This window comes from Maylandia zebra, linkage group LG12 (assembly GCF_041146795.1).
Source record: "Maylandia zebra isolate NMK-2024a linkage group LG12, Mzebra_GT3a, whole genome shotgun sequence".
In the NCBI taxonomy this organism is placed as follows: Eukaryota; Metazoa; Chordata; class Actinopteri; order Cichliformes; family Cichlidae; genus Maylandia; species Maylandia zebra.
In genome coordinates this window covers 22771573-22799435 of record NC_135178.1, presented here as the reverse complement: position 1 = coordinate 22799435, position 27863 = coordinate 22771573, and the positions used below count along the sequence as shown (strand labels likewise).

The 27863-nt window shown below is 38.6% G+C and overlaps 1 protein-coding gene across 2 annotated transcripts in view; it reads right to left on the bottom strand.

The window, feature by feature from the left end:
- unc5ca (unc-5 netrin receptor Ca) overlaps positions 1–27863 on the bottom strand; it is a 189927-nt gene that overhangs the window by 39424 nt on the left and 122640 nt on the right. For both annotated transcript variants that reach the window (XM_076890908.1, XM_076890909.1), the window contains exon 4: positions 24208–24311. In XM_076890908.1, the coding sequence (XP_076747023.1) occupies positions 24208–24311 (104 nt within the window). The remainder of the gene's footprint in view (positions 1–24207; positions 24312–27863) is intronic.

Below are 27863 nucleotides of genomic sequence, written 5' to 3'. Positions count from 1 at the left end.
ATGCCATATTCAATAGTCAAAGGAAATAAATAAATAAATAAGCAGCTGAAGGACAGGACGCCCGTTAGCGGCTCCCTAATCTGTCTTATGATCTCTCATGCTTCATCTTGTACTGTAAGTAACCCAAACCGCTCTCATGAATAAATCCTTGAGATTACAGATTACAAATTTACAAGCAAATTAATGTGTTTTATGAGGCAGGAAACAATAATAAGACTGATTGTGCATAATGAAATACCAGGAAGCTGCTCACGCACCAAGTCACAGGAATTAAACACTTGAAATCTGAATGACCCTCACTTACAGTGGGCCCTTGACAACAAGGAACCCTTGGGTGGCTGTAAAGGAAAGGAAAATGCCCAAACATATGCTTTCGAAAGGTACTTTGGGTGAAGGGTAGGACAGCGGGAAACTATTCTATTTATGAGCCTAATCAGATTTCCCGAGTGCTGTATTTACTGGACCAAACCCTCATAAATTCAGCCTGTCCAAGCTTTATGGCAGGCACATAAATGTCCAAGCTGTGTTGTTTAATTCATGTTGTTTAATTTCCTCCTCCCTTCTCATTAGGAAATGGATATCTCAGATGCAGAAAAGAGGAAATTCATTGTTATTCTTCAGTTTGCCGTTTACTCACTCTCCACTGTTATTCTCAGTTTTTCCACCCAGTTCTGAATCAGATTCAGTAGTACTCTTTGGTCATGGGGTGCAATGTAGCTGTGAATTCTCAATCTTAAGTGAGATGCTGTGTGACCTTTCAGCTTCCATTACAACATAAAGGTTATACAGAGAAAAAGACTAAGCCAAAGGAACAAAAACATTTATTTACAGTCAGACGATAAGCTTATCCTCATACTGTAAAGGTATAAAACAATGTGTTCTTTTCTGCGCAAAGGAAAAAACCAATAGAAATTACATTTGCAGCATAAAACAGACTATTTGGATCTCTTTTTATTTATGATATAAGAAGTGCTGTGGTCACAGGAAGCAATGATTTGACTATGACTTATTTTGAAGCATTGCCACAAGAGATGCAAATTATTCAATAGACTTAATGTAATGCAATACAAACCAAATCATGAAATAGTTAAGTAAAATAGTTATGATCTACTGTAGAACATGTATATACATATACATACATGTGTATAATATGCAGAACTATTCCAGTAAATGGTCCAAACACGAATTCTTTTATATATTTATATTTTCTTTGTATCCTGCACTAGGAAAAATTCTGTTGTAATGCCATTATGAATGGAGCGTGCTGTGACAGTGGTAATTTCATCTGAGCCACAGTTTTGAATCAGTGTCAGTTTTTTCCTGACAAAGAAATTGCCCGTGCCCTGCCATACCACACTGAAGTAAGACAGCGGTGCCAAAAGTCCCACTAATGTGTTTCTTTAAGTTAAGACAGCAGCGTTTCTTTATAATGACAGATTTATTAAACGTGGGGAAAAATAAATTGTCTGAAAGACATTTATTTTCTCAAGACATGTCAAGCTGTTCATCAATGTTTTCTGCACAGTAAAAGAAAGGGAAGCATTTCTTTTTGTAGGATATTATGCAGTGATTTTGCTGGTCTGGCCCACTTGAGATCATACTGGGTTGTGTGTGGAAATGAGTTTGAAAACCTGGATCAACAAATTAGCCATCACCAACACATGCCATTAGACAGCGTGGACGCTTAAAATGAATAAAATATGGCATTAAGCAAACAAATGTAACACTGTTTTTGGTAAAACTAGTCTCTTGTTCACTGTATTACAAAAATAGTCTCTCGTGGTGCTTTGGATGCTCATGTAATACTTATAATTTACTGCTACGCTGAAATTTCCCAGATGATCCAATGGAATGTTTTTTTTTTATTTAATTTTTCTTTTTTCCTCTTGCATTCATGTTAATCTAACATGCACACACTTTATAGAAAAGAAACAGAATAGGAGCGGAAGCATGTGAATGCGTGTGGGTAAACCAAGAGAGACAGGTGACGTGGGGGCGAGAGTTAAAATAACAAATACACATTCTCCCTTGAGGTTGGTTTGATCCAATCAGCCACCCTTTGCAATTCACACACATGCACACAGTCTTACACCAGCTGTGGCTAATGATGCAGTGGCAGTGGTAGAATAGCCACCACATGTGGTCTCTTTGTCTGAAGCCAACAGAGCACACATCAGTCTAACACGCGTCAGTCTTCAGGCGTCGTCAAAGTCCACGGTGGCTTTCAGTGCATTGTAACACTAAAGCTCACAACCCGTAGAAACAGGCTCTCTCACTCTAGCTTGCTACAATTTCAGTGCAGCCGGTAAAACAAGAGAAATGGACAAATTAAATATAGACAGAAAAAAAGCAGTGGAATGCTGAATGCTGTTTATAGTGACCTTTTCTTTTACATTAAGTTATATTTATATAAAATACAAGTAGAGGAAATTCATAATGAAATAAAACATTTAAGGCAACAGTACAGTGACAGCTAGACCTGCAGAGGTTTTTGGTGATTGTGTTCCATTAAACTTTGCACTGAGTAAGCGAGCACTCTGCATCTATGGACAGGGAGATGTATACAGAGTATATCAGAGGATAACAAATATAGATGCTTAATAAAAATGCTAACATCTCCTCAGCTTTAAGGCAAACGCTGCAATGCCAGAAAACACGTACTATTAACAATAAGGTTTTCTTGTTTTTACTCATCATGCACAGAACTCCAGAACTAACAAGTTACAAATAGAAGGTCGCCCAGGTTAACTGAATGTGGAGCTTAAGTTACTGGAAGAAGAGTGGTAGAACAATTCAAATATATGGATATAGTTCTGAGAAAACGTATTTGTTCCTTTCCCGATTCTTAGTTTTTCCATATTGGTATTAATTAAAAGTTTTCAGTCAAAAAGCAAACTTTAATATCAGATGAGGAAACGCCGAGTAAATGCAAAATGCTGTTCAAACCTTCCTAGTCATGCGTGAAAAAGTAATGGCAACAACAACTGCAATTAAGTCTTTGTGATAGCTGATAGTCTTTTACTCCTTCTCTGTGCAGGAATTGCTTTAATTTGGTCAGACTGGAGAGTTTTTGAGTTGTTCAGAGGTGGACTTGCTGGTGTGTTTAGGATCACTGTCTTGCTGCATGACCCAAGTGGGCTTCATCCTTAGGGCATGAACTGATGCCTGGCAGAATTCATGTCTAATGTTAATTTTTCTTTGGATGGTCTGAAAGACCAAGCAATTTTTTTATACATGGATGGACAACCTAGACGCGTTTGTGGCATTTAATCATTCTTGTGTTGTTAAGCCAGTATAAAACAGGATGTCAAAACTGCCTGCTAATTTCTCTCACATTTTAAATACATTTTTAGCCCTCCTTGCACAGCCACTGTTGTTAAGTACCTGACAATGTTTTAAATGTCATGAATATTTTAGCAACGACACCACAAGTAGTTAGGGGGAAAAAAAAAATTGTGTTTTTCCTCGGTCATATTTTTTTTAATTTTATCATGTTTTATAATCTGACATCTGTTGTTGCACAACATTGTAATCATATTTTAGCAGGGCTGTCTAGTGTTCAACAAAATCTCTTAACGGATGTTCATTATGCTAATGTGCAGAGAAGTAAATGCAGCTCTTTGGTTCCTGACCTCATACTGTGAGCACAGCTACATTTGTGCACAAAGTGTTCTATAATGTATGTGGCTGCAAGACTGAGTTAATATCTCAATTTTATGAATTGAACTGAATAGTGTACGCCGAAATGTTTAAATAGATTAGCAAAATCTCAAGGCCTGTGCAAGTATGTGTTTATGCACGCTTACCTGTCTCAGTGTAATTATTGTGAGTGAATCAAAGGTTCCGAGCGTCAAAGTTAACATTAAACTGATTTCTCTTTGTTCTTTTATCTTGCCCAGATGAAACACTAGAATTGACACCTCATTTTTAAACTTTCTTTTTCCCCAATTTTCACTCAAGCCTTCTCTTCTTATCTCGTCCCCCCCAGCCCTGCCCGTCCGGCTATTGTAGGAAGGAAAAATATATGTCAATGCTTTTGCATTCTTTCGGAAATGTAGCTGGGTAATTATGTCATTGGCATCGGTGAGCCACTGTCAATATGTGACATATTGAAATCGCGTTTGAATTTGCGCTTGTTTTTTTGCTTTCACTTTGCAATCGCGCGAACTGTGTATAGAGAGCGACAGCACTGATTGGTGAGTGATGATAATTTGCGCACCAATTCCTCTGACATTGTCTTATTAATCGTTAGCTTACTATGCAAACATGACAAGTGAAATCTCCCGCAGCTTAAACATGTGAGAGGTTGATCGCGCAGAGAATCGCTGAGCTTATGTGAGTGCGTGTGTAAAAGCAGCAGGATATATATTTTAGTTCTGCTGAGCCAAATAAGACAGGTCAGGGTGAAGAAGTGACAGCCAAAGAAAAGCTTACCACAAAACGGAGAAGTTATGACAAATCAGACTATAAGGCAAAAAGAAAGTGCAGCTTTATGGTTTCATGGCCAAAATAATTTCTGTGGCTGCGATATGATGAGCTAAATAACCAGGGCTGCACATAAGTGGTCCGCAGGTGCGCATTCGCTGTCAAAATAAAAAACACGCACAAGGGTTAGGGTTAGGGTTAAATTTAAAAACTGTACTTTTGAGTTAAAATATATATTTATAATTTTAATAAATGACAAATTAAAAAGGCATGAACATTTTATTTTGTATCGAAAAAATATCGAACCGTGACACCAAAGTATCGAACCGAACCGAACCGTGAATTTTGTGTATCGTTGCACCCCTAACATATACATATACTAATTTGAAAGAGCAGACAAGGTGAGAGAGCGAGTAATCTACTAACAAAAATGTTACAGTGCAGGCTTTAAGAGCATGGCAATTTAAATAAATGAGAATTGATACATTTATTTTATTTATAGACAAAGTCTTCTGTTAGGAATTCTGCTGGATGGTGTGTCTATAAATCTGTGGGATCAATACTGATGTGTAGAAGAATACAAAAACATTATTTAGCTCTAAGCTCGCACGCCCATGCGTTAATGTTACTGCGATGTACAGTGTGAGGCTGGAGATATGCAAGTCAACATTGTAAGATTCATGCACTCATGCAACACTTTAGACACTCAGTCATAGCAATAGCTGCATTTTGACAAACATTTCAGTATGATGTTACTGGTCCGACACTAGAGAAGGAAATTAAAGTGGTCTGTGTGGTCACTGCAGAGAAAAGGTTCAAACAACCCTTGAGGCACCTTTCTGTGTAGAAGTGTGACTAAAAACTAGCAAATCAATCAGCCCACTGTAAAAAGGGACAAAAAATATGCATCCTTGAATGTGTTTTATATTGAGATTCTTCTCTCCCCGATGCTCCAGCTGGAGTTCATCTAGATTTTGCCCTCAAAACCCCCCCCAAAAAACAACAAAACAAAAAAACAGTATTACTGAGCACCAGTAAGACTAACAGGATACAACCAATGTTTTGGCACCTTGTTTACAGCTTTGAGAAAACCAGTCACACCAAGTATGCACTCACACTGATAAAACTCTCCCCTTCTTATTCCAAATAAATGAACCTGCCTAGTGACAGCTATTATAACCATTTCAGGCGCAAAATAAGATTTTTCTTTTTTTTTTTTTAATTCAGTTCAATAAAGTGTTTGCTGCAAAGCTTAGTAAAATCACTTTTCTCTGGTTCTTTTAAGTGTTTTTGTCCCATATTTTTATGGTCATAAAGTGAAACTCCTACAAAATACATATGTAATAAGCCCAGCTGCAAAGTTACCTGTGAGTTACATTTTGGCTTTTTTTACACAAGTTTTTTTTATCAGCATAAACATGAAATGTGTGATTATACATGCAAGTGTGAAAATATTTCCAGTGTTTCTGAGTGTGATCACAAACACAACCTGAGTGTGTCAGAAGGCACCGTTTGATACGCTTGCAAACACAAGCTGTAACAATGCCCTCCGTTTCAACTGTAACAGGATTAAAAGAAAAAAAAGTTCAGCAAGAGTCCATTCTTTTTTCTTTAGACAAAGAAATCAAAAGGGCTTCTTCGTTGAAAGGATAAAGGCTTTGTCTGAACAATTACACACTCACTTTGTTCCTGTTTTCTTGCCGTTTGGAGCTAAAGACTGACATTGGTTTGGCTACAGGTATACACTGTGAGCAAGACTACCAGATAAAAGCAGGTTTGCATTTCCCTGGCTCTCACTAACGCACCCACTTGTGGTGATAGATATTGCTGTACTGGGGAGTGAGCATATCTAAATATGCAAATACTTTCAGCTGTTTTCTAACTTAAAAACAAATCAAAACAGGAGAAAAGGTAAATGCATTGCATTTAATGACAATCTATTAAGATATGCATCTTTCTTTGGCAGTGGAACAAAGACGTGCCTGTATGCTATGAAAGATAAAAGTAGGCCAAGGCATAAAGGGAGAGAGATATATATTGCCTTTTGTTACACTGTAGTGCAGCATGTTTTGAAAAGCAAAGCAGGAACATCATAGTCATATTGTGTCACAAAAAGAAACAGTATAAATCTTGCAAAAGCAAAATAAATGGCAGACCACAGAGCAAGAAGTAAGATAACAAAACAAAGAGTATCTATGGCAAATGCTAAAATATGACATGCTTTGTAGAGCCACTACAAAGAGTCTCATAAGGGAGCTGATAACAGCTTAGTGATACAAGGTCTATGGGTAGAATCTGCCACTGAATCACAACATTAATTTTTCAAAATAGGAGCAGCCAAAAACACATCTATGCACAATAAGCACAATGAGAGTATGACAGAATACAAAATTGGCTAGTTAAATTACAACCTGATTCTGCAGTCAAATCACGGAAATCAAGCTGTACGCCGTGCATGTGTGAGCCCGTGTGTGTGTGTGTGTGTTTGGATGTGTCTGTGAAATGCCGAAGTGTTAATATGTATGTTCATCGCTGAGGATTATCCCCTTGATTACTTATATTATCTGGGTCCTTATGTGAGTGGGTTAAAGAGCTCTAATAGTGATTACCCTACCTATGTGTGGGTGGGAACTAAATATGCATTCGATTTCCATGTTTTAACAATCCAAACCCACACTACACCTGTTCCAGGAGGCTTCATTTCCACTGGGGTGTTGGGTGTCAGTGGAAAGAGACAGTAAAGAGACATTCATGAAGATTGCTCTTCAGAGTTTAGCCCTGTCACCTCAAGCTTACATGTTCTCCCCGCATCTGCAAGAGTTTCCTTCAGTTGTTCCAGTTTCTTCCCACACAGCAACGATATACACAGTGGATTCCAGGCAGGATTATTCCAAGTGAGAACATTTGATATCATATGTTGTGCTTTGGTTTTGTCTATTTAAGTGCAGGACACAGATGTATGTGATTTGGAAACTGTATACTATGTGTGGACTAAATTACTTTAGTCTAGGAAAGATGATAATTTTAGTTATGGTCAGATGATTTTGATATTAACCAAGTGCCTCCAGTTTGTACTTAATCAAAAACACAAGGGATGATTTATTTTCTACTAAAGGTAAGTGATATTTGTAAGTGAAAAAAAAATGCTGCCAAAAACAGTCTATTGGTGAATGGCCTGAAATAGCTTTATTTCTTGGTTTCTGTAGACATTATCCACAGTGTCTTTGCTGTGCATTTTCATTACCATGTATTAACATATCCGTATGAAAGTGAAACTGCACGTTCCTGACAATCTCAAGTCATTAGCTAAAGAGCATATCACGGATAATACTTTGGCACAATATCTCTAAAATTAGGAACAACACGTCTCGGAGTGATGATGAAAAAATAGTTTATGCATTTATTACTTCTAGGCTGGACTACTGTAATTCATTATTACCAGTTTGTTCTAAAAACTCCCTGAAAAGCCTTAAGTTGATCCAAAAATGCTGCAGCGAGAGTACTGACAGGGACTACAAAGAGACAGCAGATTTCTCCCATACTTGCTTCTCTTGACTGGCTCCCTGTTAAATCCAGAATTGAATTTATAATCTTTTTACTCACATAAAAGGCTTTAAATAATTAGGCTCCATCTAATCTTAAAGACCTCATAGTACTACATCACCCCAACAGAGCACTTCACTCTTAGACTGCTGGTTTATTTGAGTACTTAAAAGTAAAATGGGAGGCAGAGCCTTCAGCTGTCAGGCCAATCTTCTGTGGACAAAGCTCCCAGTTTGGCTTCTACTTTCTAGATAGTCTGGATCAGCTGAATCCTCCTTTAGATATTCTACAATAGGCCTAGAGTGCTGGGGGGCTTCCCATGATGCAATGAGTATTTCTTCTTCACTCATTTATTTTTCCAGCTCACTATGTGTTTATACATCACGCTGCATTTAATCATTAGACATTATTAAATTTGTCCACGGTGTGTCTTTTGTCCCGTCTCCCTCCACTCCCTCCCAGTGGTTCATAGCACATGGTCGCCCCTCCATGACCCTGGTTCTGCTGGAGGTTCTTTCCTGTTAAAAGGGAGTTTTTCCTTTCTACTGTCGCCAAGTGCTTGCCCATAAGGGCCATCTGATTGTTGGGGTTTCCTCTCCATTATTGTGAAGACTTTACCTTACAATATAAATTGCCTTGAGGTGACTATTGTTGGGATTTGATGCTTTATAAATAAATCAAATCGAACTGAACTGACATTCGGAACAATCAAAATATATGCCCCAACATCGTGAAAGAGACCATAAACTAGGCAACAATGCACTTATAAAGGTAGAGCAAGGGCCGTTTTCCAATTAGCTTGTACAAGACTTTTAAAATATTTTTGGCAACCACAGCTATGCCCCTCCGATGACCTTTAACAAGAATGCAAGTTTAAGGTACGCATTCGCTACACTTTACAGAGCCAGAAGCTATGTTAAGTTTTGTATTGTATGTGGTATGTGTAATTTCAGAATAGGATTTGATGTGACATAAATACTGGTATGACTTCGTGTCCAAGGCTGGAATCTGAAAGTACACTAACATACCCAGTTCCTATAGATGCTGAGTACTTGCTGCTTTTATAAGGAACTTGTATGACCTTTAATCACTCTCTCTCTCTCTTTCAAATGTCATCAAGGCATGTCTGCGCGATGCCTTGGTGACATTTGAAAGGTATGCCTGTCGCAAAAAATGCTTATTTGTATCTTTGGTGAAGCATATATAACTCCAGCTGTCTGACTGCCCTTTCCCACTCAACCCCCAGCCAGTACACACACTCAGATAGACACACTGACACATTACAACCAGATGTGCCACACTCATTATTACTGGCTCTGTTTGGCATCTATAGAGCCATCTCTGTAATTACCATGCCTGTTTCCATTATCAAACACTCACATATGCCCATATGCTCTCACAGACATTTAACAAAGCCACACGCACGCCAACTTAGTCCTCAAGAGCCCAGTCGCTCTAATCAGTGGAAATAAACAAGAGAGGAAAGGAGGACATCTAAGAACGAAGGAAAGAAAGAAAAAGAGTGCAAATGAAAGAGGGTCAGGGAAGACAGAGGTGGAGGGAAGGGAAGCAGGAATGAAGAATAAGACAACAGAGTGACAGTAGGAAGGAGAAAAAAAGAGCAGGTGTGACGACACATATTGAGAGGCAAAGACACAGATGAAGTGAGGGATACAGCAGAGAGAGAGACAATGAGAGATGTGTGCTGGCAAAGCAGACCATCTATCTTTCTCTCCTGCTGCCATAAGCTTTCTTGACACAAACCCAGACAATTGGCTATAACTGTCTGTGTGTGTTTATCAGACGATAATACCAGCAGATGCCACACACACCTACACAAGCGCCAACCTGGGTCCTGATGTGTAGCTTAGTAGAATAGTAATCAAGCTATTCATTAGTGCAGTAACAAAGGCTATTACTGGCTAATCAACAATCTTCAAACTCAATCGAGGAAAGCTAATAGAAATTTAATCCAACAGCGCGCTTGAATATGGTGAAGACTGTCTGTGAGTGTGAGTCTAAGTGTGTGTGTGTGTGTGTGTTTTGATATTAGACAAAACAATTAACTCATTGTGTTAAGATGAAGAAAAAGACTTTGTTGTTTCAAACAATTACAAAAGCGTAACAGTCATGGAGTGGAAAAAAGACTAAAATAATTTGTCCTGGAATGTTTTCTTTAGAATCAAATAAAGATGGCACTTCAAGTGAAATCACTGTCTAAATGGATTAAATGAAACTACCATGATGCACCTGGGAGTTTGCGTTCACTCACTGTGCTCATAGGTAGACAATAGCTGAAGCTGCTATCCATGGCCATCATTCAGCATGTGAACATCTGCAAATTGATTTGGAGATCACTGCTTACAGTAACACTACAAATTGTTTGATATGGTACACCAGGCATTTGTGCAAACATATATGTTTGCATATATATATATATATAGTACTCAGTCTATGCATTTGCTTTATGCTCTCCATTTGAAAGCTTTCACATTAAACTGTTTTTTCCTTCCTGAACATCTAAGTAGTCTTTGCAATCGACCTGTTATATATCTAAGCGTTCTAACTTTACCACTTAAGTGTAAAAGTAGTAGCCATTGATTTGGACAATCAAGGTTAAGCAAATTTGCACAGAGCAGACAGTGTGTGTGTCTGAGTGTGTTCATTTTCCTTCTGTTGTTTAATTTATTGGCTTTGCTTTATCTGATAATTTGTAACTTTCTAACAAATACAAATGGCCACATTTTGGTGCCAATAAAAAGTCTGGACAAACTGACCTCGCTCCCATCTCCACTGCAGTTAAGTCCTTAAGTATCTGAAGAATGACTGCTTTTTGTAATTATGCCACTAACCATTTTTATACACATTACCTACTTTCAGATATCCAAAAGTAATTGGACACACGAATGTAGCTTTAAATATAACAATTGTTTGTAATACTCTGTTGAAAAGGGCACTCTGCTGGACCATCTCTGTCTTCAGTTTTGTCTCCAGTCGATACAAAGCACACTTGGTTGGTCTGTTCATTCATTCATTCAGAATTCAACATACAAGCTAATCTTGGTTTCAAATATTAACTAAAGATCTTATATGATACTTTAAGCCAAATACTTATGAAAAAAAAGGAAACAAATTCTGTTTCCAATGAAAATAAAAATGAATGCAATGGTTTTCTAATAATTTAAACCTTTTTATTTTTAACAGTATAAAAATGACATGCCAAATCTATAATACTATGTATATATAACCAACACATGCCAATAAACATGAATTTTAAGGTTTTGTTTTTTAAATATAGACTTTGTTTTTGAGAAAAAAAGTGTAGTAAGCAGACATAACCAAACCCACCAACAGTCAAAGACAATGTGCTAGATAAAGATGCCAAACACAATACCAGAAATGTTGTAGTGACAGTGACTGTCACTGAATTATGTTGATTATATTACAATCTGTCGCCTACAGAATATCTGCCCTATTTCATGTTATTGTTATAATTGGCCACGTGTCCTGGTAATTGTGTCTACATCCCAACTACACTTGGGAGGTGATTAGGAAAATCCTGCTGTCCAGTTCTTCTGTGGGGAATTAACTACAGTCACAAACCAGTGCAATACATGCCAGGAATGGCCAGATTGCGCAGGTTAATATTAGGTCACTATATTGCTACATGGCATGCAAGCAAGTGAAATGTTTGTGTGTGTCTCTGTGTGTGTGTGTGGGCGTGTACTGTATACATGCATGCCAACATGGAATTTCAGAGGCTCTGACAGCTTAATTAAGAAGATGCAGGCAGGTGACACAAAGACCCAATTAACCAAAGTGACATAACTGGGTCGCCATCAGCGATCATCACACATGATGATCTGAAAGACACCTTTGATAAAATTCAGTTTTAAATTATTTGTGTTTATTTTGTTGTTTGTTTTTGTGTTTCTGTTTAATCTGTTAAAAAAATTAAACAGGAACACATTTCTATCTCCTGGTAATTTTTCTACTATGCTGTAAGCAAAAGACACATTAATTAGGGGTATATATATATATATGAATAAGGCAGTTTACACAGGTTTACCCTTAAGGTTACTGCAAAGACTTGATATGATAGATTTCTACAGTGTTTTGATCAATTGTTTTAATAGTCAACGTGTAAAAAATGTTTGTTTTTTAACATCAGTCCAGCAAAAATATGCAACTGCATTTAAACACATCTACCATGATTTTGTTTTTATACTTTGTTTTTTCTAGTTGAACAGTCGCTGCTGTGACAAAGAATAACAACAATGAAAGGAGTGCTGGGAGAGGTGTTTGCATAAGGTGATTATGACAAAAGTGGTTGTAGCCAAATTTAAACCTGTTTTTTGTTTTTTAGTCAAAGTCACACATCAATCATTTTGTGATCACATCATACACAGTCTGAGAATTCTACAAAGCATTGTACATAAAAAGAGACAACTTGGTTTACATTTTTAAAAGAGCTCTAAGACTAGAAAATACATGGACTTGGGCTTTGAGGAAAAGTACATATAGGAGAGGAAAAAAATAACTCCATGTGCATTAGTGTGAGGAATAGCTGAGTACTCTCCAAGGTGTCCCTCACAGACAGAATTGGGACACAGGCGGACACCCAGTGTGACTGGGACAGGCCTACAGAGGCCGCTCTATGAACTAATGCTCTTGTGCAAAACGGTACACACTCAGTAAACGATGCTTGACGTGCAAATCATACATCAGAATTTTGCATGTTACCAGTATTTCTCTAATTATTGTACTTTGAATAAATTCACAATTATTTGTCTATTAGCAATATTTAATACATGTGCTTTTTACTACTGCGTTATCCCTCAAAACTGAAGTAATGCAACTAATCTGTTCACATTCAGACACGTAACCTTATGAGTGGCAGAAAGAACAGGACAATAGGGGGAAGCAGGTAGAAGCAGGTGATATGTAGGAGAGGCAAAAAAGGAAGTTGCTCAGCACTAAAGGAGGTCACAGATGTGCTGAACAAAAAGCTTGCATCGGCTTCTCCAGAGCGCACACATGCACACATGCACACATGCACACGCAGACACACACACACACACCTGCACACACATTATGTGTTACCGCTGAGATTTAACACAGGTGCAGATGCTTCACAGTGATCTATTAGACTCACCCTCTCATGTCAACATTCAAGTGTGGAGAGAGACAGAGGGAGGAAAAGATGGATGGGGAACAATCTCAAGAGAGGGCCGGATAAAGAAAAGGTATTTCCACGGCAACGGTGAGGGAGGAAAAGATAGAGAGTTAGGGGAGGCCGTGATTATGCCGGTGGAGGAGGAGGAAATGGGGAAAGCAGGCTAAGAGGAGATACCTATGGGTGATCCATTAAAGCTAAACCGGCACTGTCAACAAATAGGGAGAGGCAGCGAGAGAGGAAGGAAGAAAGGGCGCCCGTGGAGGAGAATGGAATGAAAAGAAAAAACAAAAAGGTGATGAGGAGGTAAGGGAGCCAACGAGAGGGACAGTGTGATTTAGAATTTTATATGGTCTGGCCACAATTAGGGAAAGAAAGATGAGGGGGAGAAGAAAGAGACTGGGTGGTAAATGAGTAGAAAAGGGAGTGGAGGACCAGTTGGTGAAGATATACAGTGGTAATCCATTAGGCCCAACAATTTGGAGAACATAAGAGAAATAAAAATCATGAGAGGAATGCATGGGAAGAGACGAGGCAAAGAGAAAAAGGGTAAAAGCAAAAGCATATTTCTCCTTAAATCAAAAACTGACAACAAAAAAAGAAAAGAAAAACAAAGGTATTTAAATGTGCATGAGTGTATAAAATCCACCAGTAATTCCTCTCAGCGCTAGCTTTCCTAACCTATCTCTCTAAGCAAAAGAAGAAACAGACATTACATACAGTGGATAGACTACCACAATGGAGGATTGATGGATGGGTTGCTCTTTTGAGACTCGGTCCAGGTGGTTGGCGAATAAATGGGAAAAAGATGTGCAAAAAGTGAAGGAAGCAGAAGAGAAGGTCAGTGACTTGAAAGTGCAGTTCAAAAATGAAGGAGAAGCACATAAGAACATAGAATTTGTAACATTACAACTATTTTGGAAGCCAAAAATATATATATATCCACCAGGAATGTGAGTGTGCAAAGCTTGAACTTTGAATTTTGCAAACACAGGTAGGCCATTAGTGGAAAAAGTACTATATCTAGTAGCTGCAATTGAAACAAACAAAAGAAAAAAGAATTCAAAAATATTACACAGCCGAATCAGGAGAAAACTACTCCAAGACCTCTTAGGAAAAGAAAATGTATGGGACCTGTGATAGCAGTAATAGCAGTTGAAGGCAAGGCGGAAATTCAGAGATGACAGTTTTGGGTGAGAGTGTTAGGGGATGAAAAGCTGAAATGAGACCCTGGGCTCAAATCATTAGACGAAGAGGCAAGACGAAAAACATCCAAATCTACTCAACAGCTCAGACACAGTCAAGGGAACATTTCCCCAAACAGATGCTGACCTAGTAACAGCTGGAATCAGAATCAAAACCTCCAAAAATCTAAAGTTCAAAAGGTAACAATTTAACTTGCCATAGAGGAACTGAGAGTTAGGAAATTAAAAAAGATTAGAGTCGTTCTCTCCTGCGTTTCAATACCAGATGCTGTACTTTTTGTTCCTGTCTCATCTGCAAAACCAGAATGCCACAAGGAAATATAATTCTAGAGCGACTCTGCAGCACACACTTTTATAGCAGCTATATGAAATATGGTGACACAGATTCAAGCTGTCATAATATGCAAGAACACAACTGCCTGACTGCTTGACCGCAGTCGCATGGTCGACGCCTTCATTTATTTATTTAAACAGCTGGGTGTTCCTCACAGATTGATGGATTCTCATTCATATTTCAAACAATTATTTAAATAGAAAAACAGATAGTCGCACGCATACGTTGATAAAATGGAAAAAAATAGATACATTTTGTTTACCACAACAAACGTTTCACAGAAGAGCAGTTGCATTAGGTGAGATTACAGAGGTTTCTCAAGTCTTTAAAGGCAGTGTAGCATCTAACCGACTATTCTGGTTGCTGTGAGTCACTGCTCAACTGATTGACAGGTTGCTAAATTATAGAACAGCCCCGTGCATGGTTATGGGTCAGTGCAGCAAAAGTGCCGAAGCTCTCTGTAGCTGTGTCTCTACTGCTTTATATCTCTGGACAGTGATGTATTTTGCTTCTCCCCCCCCTTTACTAAGTACTTCAGCATCACTAATGGGAACAACAGAAGACGAAAGAGTGGGGAATGCAAAGGAAGGTGAAAGGAAGCAAGATGCAGAGAGGGAGAGACATGGAGAAAGAAATATAGATGACATAAATACTAGGGGAAATGTACATTCCAAACTTATTTATGCACTTTAGTGTACACCTGTAGTGTCTGACTCAGAAGTTAACTCCTCAAGCTCTTTTATACTCAGGCGAGTGAGCAGTTCATAGTCTTAGAAGGTGGATGGCTGCATGGTTAAGGTAGTGTTTAAAAGTGACAAACTAAAAGCTGAAGATGTATTTAATTAGGAAAACCGAGGTTTTTTTTAACTCTTACCATTGTATCGTTTGGCTTTTAATAGTTGCGCATACCGAAAGCAGGTACCTAACAAAGGGAGTCTGTGTAGATATATAAAAAAGAAATGTGTGTGGATGTGTACATGGGCAGTACATGTTACAAGTGGGAAGCTAACACTTTTCAAACTTTTACAGCAAAGTGTTTGTATGCGGATGTCAAAGCTGATTCACTGTGCAGTGTAGGAGTACTGATGACACTCTATAATCATTAAAGCATGAAGAGGCTCTGAGCTGATTGGGGGCATGCTAATCCTTTTTAATTGACTCTCCAGCTCTCCAGTGTTATTAAAACCACCAAGTAACAAAATCAGCTTTGTTTTATTAGCCTGGTCAGCTGAGCAATTAGAGGCCTTTCCGTTATTTGTGTTGGATTTTGTTGATGGATGCGTAGAGTAGGAAAATGGCGTATTTGCCTGGCTGCCTTTGTCTGGAAAAAATTCGATATTAAATACAATAACCGTTTTTAATTACATACAGATTTCATACATACACAGTTTAATAGAGGTAATGAATGCATTTGACTTCAATGCCAGAGATTTATCATCATTTCTCTCAGTTTGCAATGACTAATGTTGGCTTTCTAAAAGGCTTGACAATATTTTTTTCTACAAACAGCCACTAGAATGTTACCTTTTAATTGATAATACATGAACACATAATTGACTTAGCAAAGTCATGACTCATTCCATGCACGTTTGCCAAAGTTATAAGAACAGATGGATATAATATTGTTCCTATGAAAACAAGTGAGTCTAGCCATTGAAAAGAACATTTTAGAAGAATAATAAGGTTTGTCAATACTCCGTCTTTGAAGGTACATTTTTCCAAAAGCTGCCATTCAAAATGAAGCAGTGATTTTAATCTAAAAACAAGGAGCAGATGTTGTTATGGGCTACAGTTTTTTTCTTTATGGGATCCTGAAGAAGCATAGAAGCACTCTTTCTCTAAGGGCAGTAATCTGGCACCTTCTTCTGACACCAGGAAACCATGGATTATGCCACAAGCATCTTGGCATAGTGTTTGATTAGTTAATGTGTGAGAAGTGTCATGTTAATAAAGTTGAGAAAAAATGTATTTATATTCGATTTAACACCATTAAACATACAAATAGTATTAAAGGGTCACTGCAGTTTTAGACAATCAGGCAGCTTCAGATCATGAATCTTTGCAAATGATATTTTCTTATAATGATTACACAGTCATCATCTAATGATAATTGCTATTTCATGAGAAGATGAATTTATAATACATAAAAAAAAGGAAAACATATGAAGTGCACTGACAATGACCCCCTTTAGTAACTCACAAGACTACTTAACTGAATAGTTATGCAAGTAAAAAGCAATTAATTGGTAGCAATTATTTAAAGCCGTGGCTTATTAAGTGTTTTCCAGCTTAAGTCCCAACTGAGGAATTTACCATCCCAATTGCTCTTGTAGTTAAGTACATAAAATTATCTGACAACTTTTCCAAGCAGCAAGACTGAGAAGTATTTTTAGGTCCTAAATGATTTCATGTTCATTAAATATTTATGGCAATGACTAGAACCCTTTTGTAGATGTTATGGATTCATGTGAGCAACTTTACAAGTGTAAAAGTTTTCTGTGGTCTTGAAAACTTACAAGGTCTAACAACTTATAAAACTTGACAGAACAGAAGAGAGTTTTGTTACTTGACACCGTTGCACCCCGTGTCAAAACTGTGTGTTCATTCATCCATGACAACACTGTCAAGGATTGCCGAGGGCAGCATGGGTAGCTGTCTGACAATGCAGTACACTCTAGACTGTCATGCTACCATCAATCCACAGCTTTGTCTCGAACTATGTCAAGAAAGACAGGGTGCATGAGGAAGACTGAGAGACTGTGATAGTGACAGAGAGAGACAAAGTGAAAAGAGAGTACAAGAGAGTCAACAAAAGCTGTTGGAAGCATTAAAGAGACAAAAACAGAAATTCAGACAGAATAACAAAAGTGGCAGACACTGACAAAACAGCAAGGCATAATAGCAAAATAACAGAGATGAGAAACCAGAGATGGGAAAATCTTAGAGATTTTCTAAGAAATAGAGTAAATGAATCGAAAATAGTCAATTGTTGTTGTTTTTTAAATGAGTTTACTGTTAGCTAAAGCGTTTGGAGAGGTAAAGAAATAAGAGAGGTGGTTTTCCTATTCTGAGATATGTGGAGGGATCTACACAAAAGCCTTCATTATGTCCTCTCCTCAACCTTTGGTACCATACATACAAGTCCCAGATTCAAAAAGACTCAAACCTCAGACCACATGGAGCTATAACTACATTGCTGGCCCGCATACTTCCTGTACTCACTAAGGGGGGAGAAAAAGATGCAGGTTAAGTTGTCAAAAGCAAAATATAGAGTTGCTGTACCTAATGAGAAGCTTGACTATTTGAATGTTGATTGATAGTTTCCGTAAATGGCCCAGATGACGGACAAATATACTGTAAATGCTTATAGTTACAGTACAGTCACTCTGAGAGCTGAAAGAGCACAAGTCTAAACGTTGTGCGAAAAAAGCCAAGATAAACATTGTGGTTTCGTATTTTTATAAAACAGTTCCAGTCACAATCTGGCGACAGTCCGTGCGCGCCGAAATGAACTCAAATGCAGGAAAAGGAAGAAAAGCTGAAAGAATGTTTTAAAAAAAAAAACAAAACAATTTGTTTGCAGTATATTTTGTGAAGAAAATGCTGTATATTAGCATCTCAAGGTCTAGTTAGAACCAGCGATTGGAACCAAATGGAAATGAACTGAGAAAACAAGCCAGAGATAAACTAATTTTAAAACTGCATAAAAGCAGAGAGTAGTCAACAGAATAGCACAGAGGGAGTCTGATAAGCGATGCTGAGGTTTAGCAATGGAAAAGTCACATTTTTCCTCAGTTCTGCACAGTCTGCTGCCTTTGGAGTGGGATCTGACTAACGCCTGCATTTACTGACACAGCTTATCACTGGATGAGCAGCCTCCCAAGGCTCCGAATCACAGCTTACACTGGATGTATATATTCTCTTTTCTGTGAGTGTGGATGTGTATTCAGTTGTGACATTTTTTAAAAAATAAAATACAAAATGATTATAAAAGACTTGTAGACCTATATAGACTTATTGTGCTATACATTCAGTTAAGGAGCATAACAGATAAAGCATATTATGTATGTCTATGTGTATCTTCTTCCATTTGTCCATTCACGTGTAAGAATCCATACATCATTAGATGATGATCATAATCCCTCTCGGCATTACCAACATCCAACTACATTACATGGACCGCCAAAACAAGACGAATGGTGCTCTTGCTCATTTTCCCCATTTAGATATTACTGCGCAATGATAGATCATCACAGCAGCATTTTAATAATCTTAACACCATTTCAATAATTCACCTAGGTCGTCAGAATAAAAAAAAAAACGATTGCTGACTAATCTGAGGATTACGGTGATGATTTCTGACAGAGGTTGAGGATCAAGGTAAAATGTGATGGGAGATGAGCCATGGGACTTACTATTCTAGCTCAAAGAGGATTAAGGTAAGGATCTATTGGGGAGGCAGCATTACATAAATTGTTTTTGTGCACAACAAAACACGCACACAGAGGCACGCACACAGTCTGTCATGCACACGTGTTTCCCCAGAGAACAGCCACAATGAAAATGACTTTCATTGTTCTGGTATAGTGGTCAGGTCATTTTTTCTTCTTCTTTTTTTTTTAATGTAAGGAAATGTCATGTTCATCCAATGCTATTAATCAAAAAATACACAAGTAAAAAGTGCCAGTCATGTCTGCTTTTATTTCTCTATTACATATTACAGCATGAATTCATTTTCATGGACAATCTGATGCAAGAAGCAGGGATATTTTACTGATAAATTCATTTTTAGACTTAGTCATAGCTTACAAAGAGTTGATCTTGCACCATTTAGGTAAAAAAAAGGCCCCAGAATGACATCAAGAAAGCAAAAGGAAAAGAGATCTTCCACCTCTGGACAGGATAAGAGCATGTCTTATTTCACACTGTCACCTTCTCTGTCCATTTAAAAGCACTCCACCAACACCACAGCTATAACCTCGGGAAAGATTCTGCTAGTAAACGTCATCATGTGACACGTTAACAAATGGCCACTGCGGGGCCCGAAATGGACTTGTGTCTGTGTACAGTACGAGTGTGAGAATGAGGTAGCCATAAGCATTTTGGCCACACCACGCCACTGATGCCTTCTGACAGAAAAGTCTGCTGTGATTTATGTCACAAAGTTACACACCGTGCACGCATACACACACACACACACACACACACACACACACACACACACACACACACACACACACACAGACGGGTTATTGCACAAATGCATGTCTAGAGTTATTCCACATTGGTTAACGCAGCAAGTCCTTCACAAACCCCCCCCCCCCCCCAAAAAAAAAACGACATTGACGGTCATTGCAAAAGAAGTTAGGAACCAGATGCCTGTGTGTTTGTGTGCGTCGTGTGTGTGTGTATGCATATATGTGTGTGAAAGCTTTGCCTCCTGGTTTCACACAAACACATCTGTATACCACGAATGTCCCAGCTACCTCTCGGGAAGGAGTAGGTTATGCCTGAAGGTAAAACGTCTCCTTTCTGTTGCTGGCTGTGATAAGCTAAAACAACAACCTGGGTGATGCCAGCTGTCTGTGTATTTTGCTCAAGGACACTTTAGTAGGGAGAACTTTGGCATGATATGGAGCTTGAATTCAAATGTCATGGAAGAGGGTAAATAATGCCCCACGATGCCATAGTGAACAGTAAATAAATAAACAAGGTAATGGAATATATGGTTGATGTAAATGCAGCACAATATTTTATTTAATAAAATCTCAGTGAAAATTTAAATTGACAACTTTATTCATAAATTATTTTCTGCAAGGTAAAAAGTTACACCCACAAATGCAGAGGTAGGTGGTAAGCTATTATCCCTGTGAATAGCTCTGACTTATTTAGGGTGCAGATTGAGTGGTTAAGAATGTGATGGGAATTTGACAATGCTCCAAAAGCATATACAGTTACTGTCTGACGTGTGTGTGTGTGTGTTTGTGTGCACATATGTATGTGTGTGTGTGTGTGTGTGTGTTAGGGATGGACACATGGAGGGCCTGTCACCACACACTGATGTGTTTATTTCACTGCAGCTGGGGTAATCACTCACACTGAGACAGACGCAGACAGGCAAACACACAAATATTCACACACACACACTAATTCATATCCCCACCTGCTATGTGCAGTCAACTGGCTTTGCCTGGCCTTTGGGGTCACTCCAACCCTTTCATGTTTCAAGACAACGACCTCTGCGAAAAACCTTTGTATGAACCACTCAGTGCCTCAGGTTTTTATTTGAAATAGCTGCTTAATTTCACCAGCAAGAAACTTTGCTGATGACTCCACGCTCTAGTTTTAGATACAGAAAAATGTGAATTACACTGGAAGCGCTTTTCATTGAACCTTGTGCTGCACCTGTTACGATTTTCCTGAATTTACTGTCTGTGTCCGTAAAGCCTTTCCTGTTGAACTGCTGAACCCTCCTCGCTGATTCCAGTAGCTTTCCATCAGCTTTTAAAGGCTTTCTATCACAGTCTAAAGAGATTTAGATGTGTCTCAAGGAATTCACAATGCTTCAAATGGGAGCTTTAGAGTGAAAGAGAGGAGAAAAAAACATGTAAAGGAGACTAACTGTTGACAAGAGCAGTACTGTCAGAGAAATGTGAAAAGGTTGTAATAGCGCAGCGGTGTACAGACATTTTCTTTCCACTCTCGGATTAGGTTGACCCTGACCTCTCAAGGCTAGCCGTCAGGCAGCAGTTAAAATGATCACTGGCTAATCTCTTTCTTCGTATATGTCCCATAATACTTTGTGTGTGTGCATTCCAATGCTGTATCTGCACACATATTTGTCCTAATGTTTAGGTGACTCTCTATATAATCATGTACTGACTTGATGAATATTAATGTTAAATTTGAGTTTATTTTGAGCGGGGGAAGGTCAAGGAGTCGGGTCCTGCATGTTGACAGCCATGCAATACCAGCTGGGCGTTAAAATGTGGCTATCACGTAACCCCGTCGCACTGACAACTTTACAGCAGTTGTCAACTTATATTAAAACATTTTTAGAGAGGTCACAGGACATCAGTAACAAGAACTGTCACTTAAAGGGAAAAAATTGTGGATGTATGTATATAAGAATTTGACAGGCAAAAGAGGACATGGCGAATGTGAATGGCAAAGAGGATACGAACAAAGACGAATAGAAAGTCAGAACAGATAAAAAAGATAAAAAAAGAAAGTCAGGGCTACAACCTGAGGTCATCAGCAGGTTTTAAACCTAAATCCTTCTAATCAGCTTCAGCAGACAGGGGAGACAGACCAATCCATTTGCTCCAAGATCCCATTATGACAGCAGAAAAAAGAATGGGAAAAGGTAGCAAATTGAACACAGTGGAAAAATTGCTTCAAGAGTCCACGTGTGTGTATTGTGTGTGTGTGGCCATGAGATTTATGAGTGTATGCCTCTGTGCATGAATGTGTTGTGTTAGGTGTCAAAAGATAAAATGTGCTATGACATGTAGATAAGGTAGGGGTACTCGTGTGTCATTAGAGATGAGCTTGGTTACCAAGAAGAAAGTTGTCAATGTTAATGTGCTGGTGTTGCTGTCAGCTACAATGAGTGGAAAGGGCCTTCATGTTTAAATGTCCTTTGTGGTTCCTACTGTTAAAGTGACAACTCAACAAATTTATTTTCTTGATTTCCCTCAAAAGAAGAATTACTCATTTCTAGGAGCAGAAGAATACGATCACTCTGTTTTTTTTCTTTCTTCCATACCACTCATTTCTCTATCATTATCTCTCTTGACACCCGTCCTTCATCTCTGCCTTTCTGCCACACTCGCCCTCACTTTGTATGCTGGTCTGTCTAAGTGCCTCCCTCACTCCCTCTCCTTCAGTTTCTCTCTCAGGGGAGCTGTGTACTTAGCTGCAATTGAAAACGACTATCAAACCCCAAGGATTGAAACCTGATTCAGACACTCCTTATCCTGTACAACAGCCTTCTCCGAGTGCCGTGCTCCTCTTCCCCAGTGACCAACTAAATGAAATTATGTATTTATCCATTGAGGTGGGAACACAGCCAGATGAAACCAGGGAAGCAAAGAATGATGTGAATTGTAAATGGTGTTCTCCACTGTAGTTACAACGCTACGGTAGTGGAAGTGACATGTGTGGCTCTTCCAAAGTGGGTGTTTACTGTGTGACACGTTTGATGAGTGAATAAATTACACATGTGCTGACAATATCCTCGAGTCTCACAATATTATCTCACATAGTAAAGGCAAGTAAGAGTATGTGTGTGTGTTAGCAATACACGTATTCATAGAATAGCTGGTCTTGAGCATGGCAAGTGTTAAAGATCGTCTAATTTATTTGTTGTTTACTGAATCCGAATTTACTTTGGTCCAGGTTTCACTGCTATATACATTATACAGAACTGTGCAAAAGTCATGAGTCATCCTCCATTGAAAGTTGGGAACTTCAGGAATATTTCTCTGGAATTCATGAAGGACATTCAAAAGCTTTTTGTTGGGTGTTGGCAGTGTTTTGTTTGCTGGCTGTCCTACACTGCTTCAGTAATGTCGAGGTCCAGGCTTTGAGTGACAAAACAGCTAACGTCCAAAGAAAAATCTTTAAAAGACCTTCAGAAAGCCAAGAAAACTACTGCTAAAAAAAAAACCTGTATTGTATCTGTGCAAATAAAGGAATTCAGGCCATTTTTCAGTCTTTTTTTCCCCCGCAGAACTCAAGTACAGTAAAAGAACGTGCAATAAAAATGCTAATGTACAGGAATACAGACTAAACCTCTGTATTCACTGGAGTTTTTTCACATCCTGTACTCAAATTGGCTCTCTGGGGACACTTAACTCTCAGCTTAAACTTTAGGTTTTGGGATTATTGTTACCTTGGCGTACCGGAAACTTGTCAGTTAAACTAGGATTTAGGCCGTTCTCCTGATTTCCCCTGTGGCAGTTCGACATGATAACGCAAAAAAATATCTTATACAAACATGTCGGATGACAAACACCAAATCATTTAATACTAAACGCTGCTTATTCACCATGCCAGTTGCAATGGAAGACATTTACAAATGAAAGCTATCTTGACCCCTGCTGTGTTTTGGAGATATTGAATCTTATAAATTTAGGCTTCGTAATAGTAAAAAAATATCAATTTAACAAAATGTGCCAAAAAGGCACAAGAAATTTTTATTCAGCACAGCCTTCAACCACCGACTGCAGACTGTGAAGGAGCACGCGCACCCATCAAACCACTCAGTTCTGCTGTCTGTCGTTCAAAGTTCCAGGCAATTTCAAGAAGTGTCACGTAAGTAATAACTGACTTTTCAGTGGCACTTTAAAGTTATTTCCACTTGATGATTTCTATTTTTATACCTTTTTCATCTATTGTTGTCTTCATTCTGTCATCCCCTCTCTTCAGTCACTTCCTTGTTCTGCTCTAGCAGTCCTCCTAATCTCACATCTTACTTAACATTCACTTCAGGTGGAAGTTAGCGATTACGCTGCACATACCTCAGCAGCTGGGATGCCCTCTGGAGGGCGACACTGTAACAGAACTTCCTGCTCCAGAGATACTTCTTTTCCCAGGGGTTCTTGTTCAAATGACTTCTTCAGGTCTGGGGAGAGAAACAAGAAACTTAATGCCTAGGGGCAAATTATAATGTCAACCAGACATCATGCGAGGCCATCTGGCAAAAAAGCCTCCTCTGATTCAGCAGTTAGGGAGACCATTTTAGCGATAATGCTCTGTCAGTGTAAAGCAGGGACATTACTTAATTTTGACTTAATAATGACACAGTAATTATGAAGGTGGGGGTGTTTGAAGACAGCAAACATCAGCTGACTTCTCACACTCTTCAGTCCACAACAAGAAAAAAACACTTAGTTACCTTAGTTTGCACAAGGATGCACAAAGCTAACCACACACTTACACACGCAACAAGTACAGTCACTGGTCCGAATACTTTCAAACGCTTTAGCTTCACACATTAAACCCAGTCTGCAATGCACAATGTTTAACCTTGCTTTCCTCCCATACAGATTTCTGAAAGCTGAGGAATCTCCAACAGGCCAAAGACAATAAATGATTCAAGCTAATGGTTCACATGCCATTATAAATGACAGCATTACAAAGCAGCATGGAATGTGCTGCTGGTTCTTTCACTGAATGTTTCAGAAAGGACTGTGCCGTTTTCATTTTGAAGAAGGAAAAAAACCCAAAAAGCTCAGAGTAGATGACTTTAGGACAACGAACCAGGACAACAGAACTGTGGCAAAGGGGACGGTAGAGAAAATGCATCCTTTACATTAAACATTAAAAACACTAAAAGTTTATGTTTGATCTTTTTTATGGTCTCGTATTTCTTACAGTGAGTTACACAATTTTATGAACTTTCAGACAATCTCACTGCTCTGGGAAACCCAACACTAGTTTTTCTATATTGGTCTGTGCGTGTGTGTGTTTTTTTTTTAATTGAACATTGCCCTCTGATTCGTTTCATGTATTGGAAGTACAGTTTGCCTTTCTGCTCACCTCCCTAGTCTGCTGCCTTATGATATACTGCAATCGTGTATCCCTTTCCCGAAGTTGAGCTCAACACATGTAAAAATAATTAGCCTGCCACAGAAAACGGCTCATAAAGGCACGCTGTAACACGAGATAGATGGCAGCATTGCAGGACTTAGCAGGTCACTTTATTTATGGTGCTGATCAAATGCAGTGGATTTCTCCATACGAATGTATGGAGTTGGTGTGGGAGTATGAGGCAAGAGACCACTAATCTTTCCATCTAGTCTTTTGGATGTGCAGTAACTTCTAAAGTGTGTAATATGGCAACATCAATGTGCTTTTTTTCTCCTGCAAATTACTTTTTAAATAAAGTACTTACATTCACATCTCTTTAGTGCAAATAAAAGCAAGATTTGTAACTGGATGATAGTCTAAATAATTGAAATAATTTCAGCAAGTCAGAGTGATGGATTATTTTGTTGCATACCTTAAGAAAATGGAGTGAGAAATGTAATGTTGGTGTTTTAATAATATTTTAAATACTACTAACATGGCTTCATTTAGCTGTGGCAAGCTGGTAAAAACCTTTTCTTTAACTTTCAAAAGTTTGAGAGTCACTTTGTTGGTTGGGGGAAAAAGACTTGCAGTTAATATGTCCTCTGCCCTTAGTTTTTTAAAACCATACAGAGAACTTTCATAGGACGGAGCAGTGTGTGTGTGTGTGTGTGCGTGCGTGTGTGTCCATGTTGTATGTACGTCTATGTGTGTTAACCTTGAATACTTTTGCTTTCCTGGTTCCCAGGTGTACTCTTAATCACCTTATCCGTCAGCAGTGGTACACCATTTGTGGACACACACAGCCACACACTAGACAGGACATTTTTTTAATGCTGAACCAATCGACTCTGAGTCACTCTCTGGGTATTTCATCAGAGCATTCACCTTACAGTGGCTAAAAAGACATGGAAGGTGGAGGAGTGAAAGAGAAGGCAAAATGGGAGGGGAAAGAGAGGGGAAAGAGAGAAAGAGAAGGTGGAAGTTGGGATGGCAGGTGGGAGCTGAAAGATGAGAGCCAAAAAAGTTGGCAGCAATAACAAGACTGTCCCTTTTTTTAAACACCAAAACCATCTGCTTGGTCTGAAGTCTTTTTCATGTCCACGTTGCCTTAATTAACTCATCCAATAAAAATGAAACCACCCTGTATAGTCTTCATTTGTGTCCTTTATTTCTCACAAAATCAGTAATCCACCAAACCTCCTTATCATCAGTCCAACGTTGACTATGTCTCTGTTCTCATGACTCAAACATGTCTTTAAAAGAAAATGAATGGGAGCAAGCCTTTTTAACTCTTAGGTGAGCCTTAAAAATCTCAACTCTTTTAACCCTAAGAACGAAAAATGCCAACTTTTCAAAGACTTCTTTAAACATATTATATAGTCATATTTTTTTCACTTTAAATGACTCAGTCTTTTAAAACTGCTTCAGCCTGAAATATACATTGATACATCTATCAGCACCAGCACATAGCTGGTGGCATGGTGCGCAAGTCCTGGGATCAAACCTCTGGCTGCTGGGACATAACAGTGCATTCCAGTCTTTGTGGGAGACCAAAATATGGGGATGACAAAAAAAATGGAGAAGGAAAAGTCCGCTCTGTCACTACTTCAACCATCTCCTCTCCACTCTCAGCATCAGATGAGTCAGAGTTGGACTCCGGCTGGTCTGATTCTAACTCTGAGACCTCCTCGCCATCTTTACATAGTGTGAAGATGGCGTCTCATGTCCAGAGCCTCCAGTGTTTTTACCAAATCCCAAAAAAACTCATACTTCTAACCATGGCTGCATAAATCACCTGAGCAATAATACCATCAACAATCATGTCAAGATGTGGGATCAAAAATTGCATGACTTGTAATGATTTTCAATGGGGCATTTTTTGGCCTCAGGATAAAATGTGGCTGTTTTTGTACAGCCATTTTAAGCTAATTTAAGGAACAGACAAAACAGTTGTGAATTATTTTTTTTTTATTAATGTCCTCTGGCAAATATAAGCTATATTCATTCCGCGGCCAAAGCATGAAAATAAAAAATACAAAAAACCGAAATGGCACAAAATGTCCCCTCTAAGAGTTAAAGTACTTGTTTATCATTTTTGATCTCTTGAATTCAGAATCATTAATCCTTCTCGTCTGTATTCATATAAAGCCAAGTGTTTGAGCATGAGACCAGGGTGCTGATCAAACTGTGTTTAGCCCATTAGTTACGTGAGGAATGAAAGGACAAGTTTCATATGCTGTTCTCACACTTTCTCTCTCACAAACACATACACCTTTTTTTGATATGAAAAAATAAATAGAAATACAGTATATAATGCAGAAAAAGACTTTGTACAATTCTAACGAACTTGAACGTCCACATTTGGTATGACCACTTTTATTCTTCAACTGAGCCTGAGGAAAGCTTTCGTGTAATTTATTTAAGTACAGTCTTCAGGAATAGTTCTCCAGGCTTCTTGAATGACATTAAAAGCTCTTTTTTAGATGTTGGATGCCTTTTGTTCAATTCTCTGTCAAGATGATCACACACTGCTTCAATAATGTTGAGGTCTGGGCTCTGGGGAAGCCAATTCATGACTGACTCTATTCCACTGTGTGCTTTT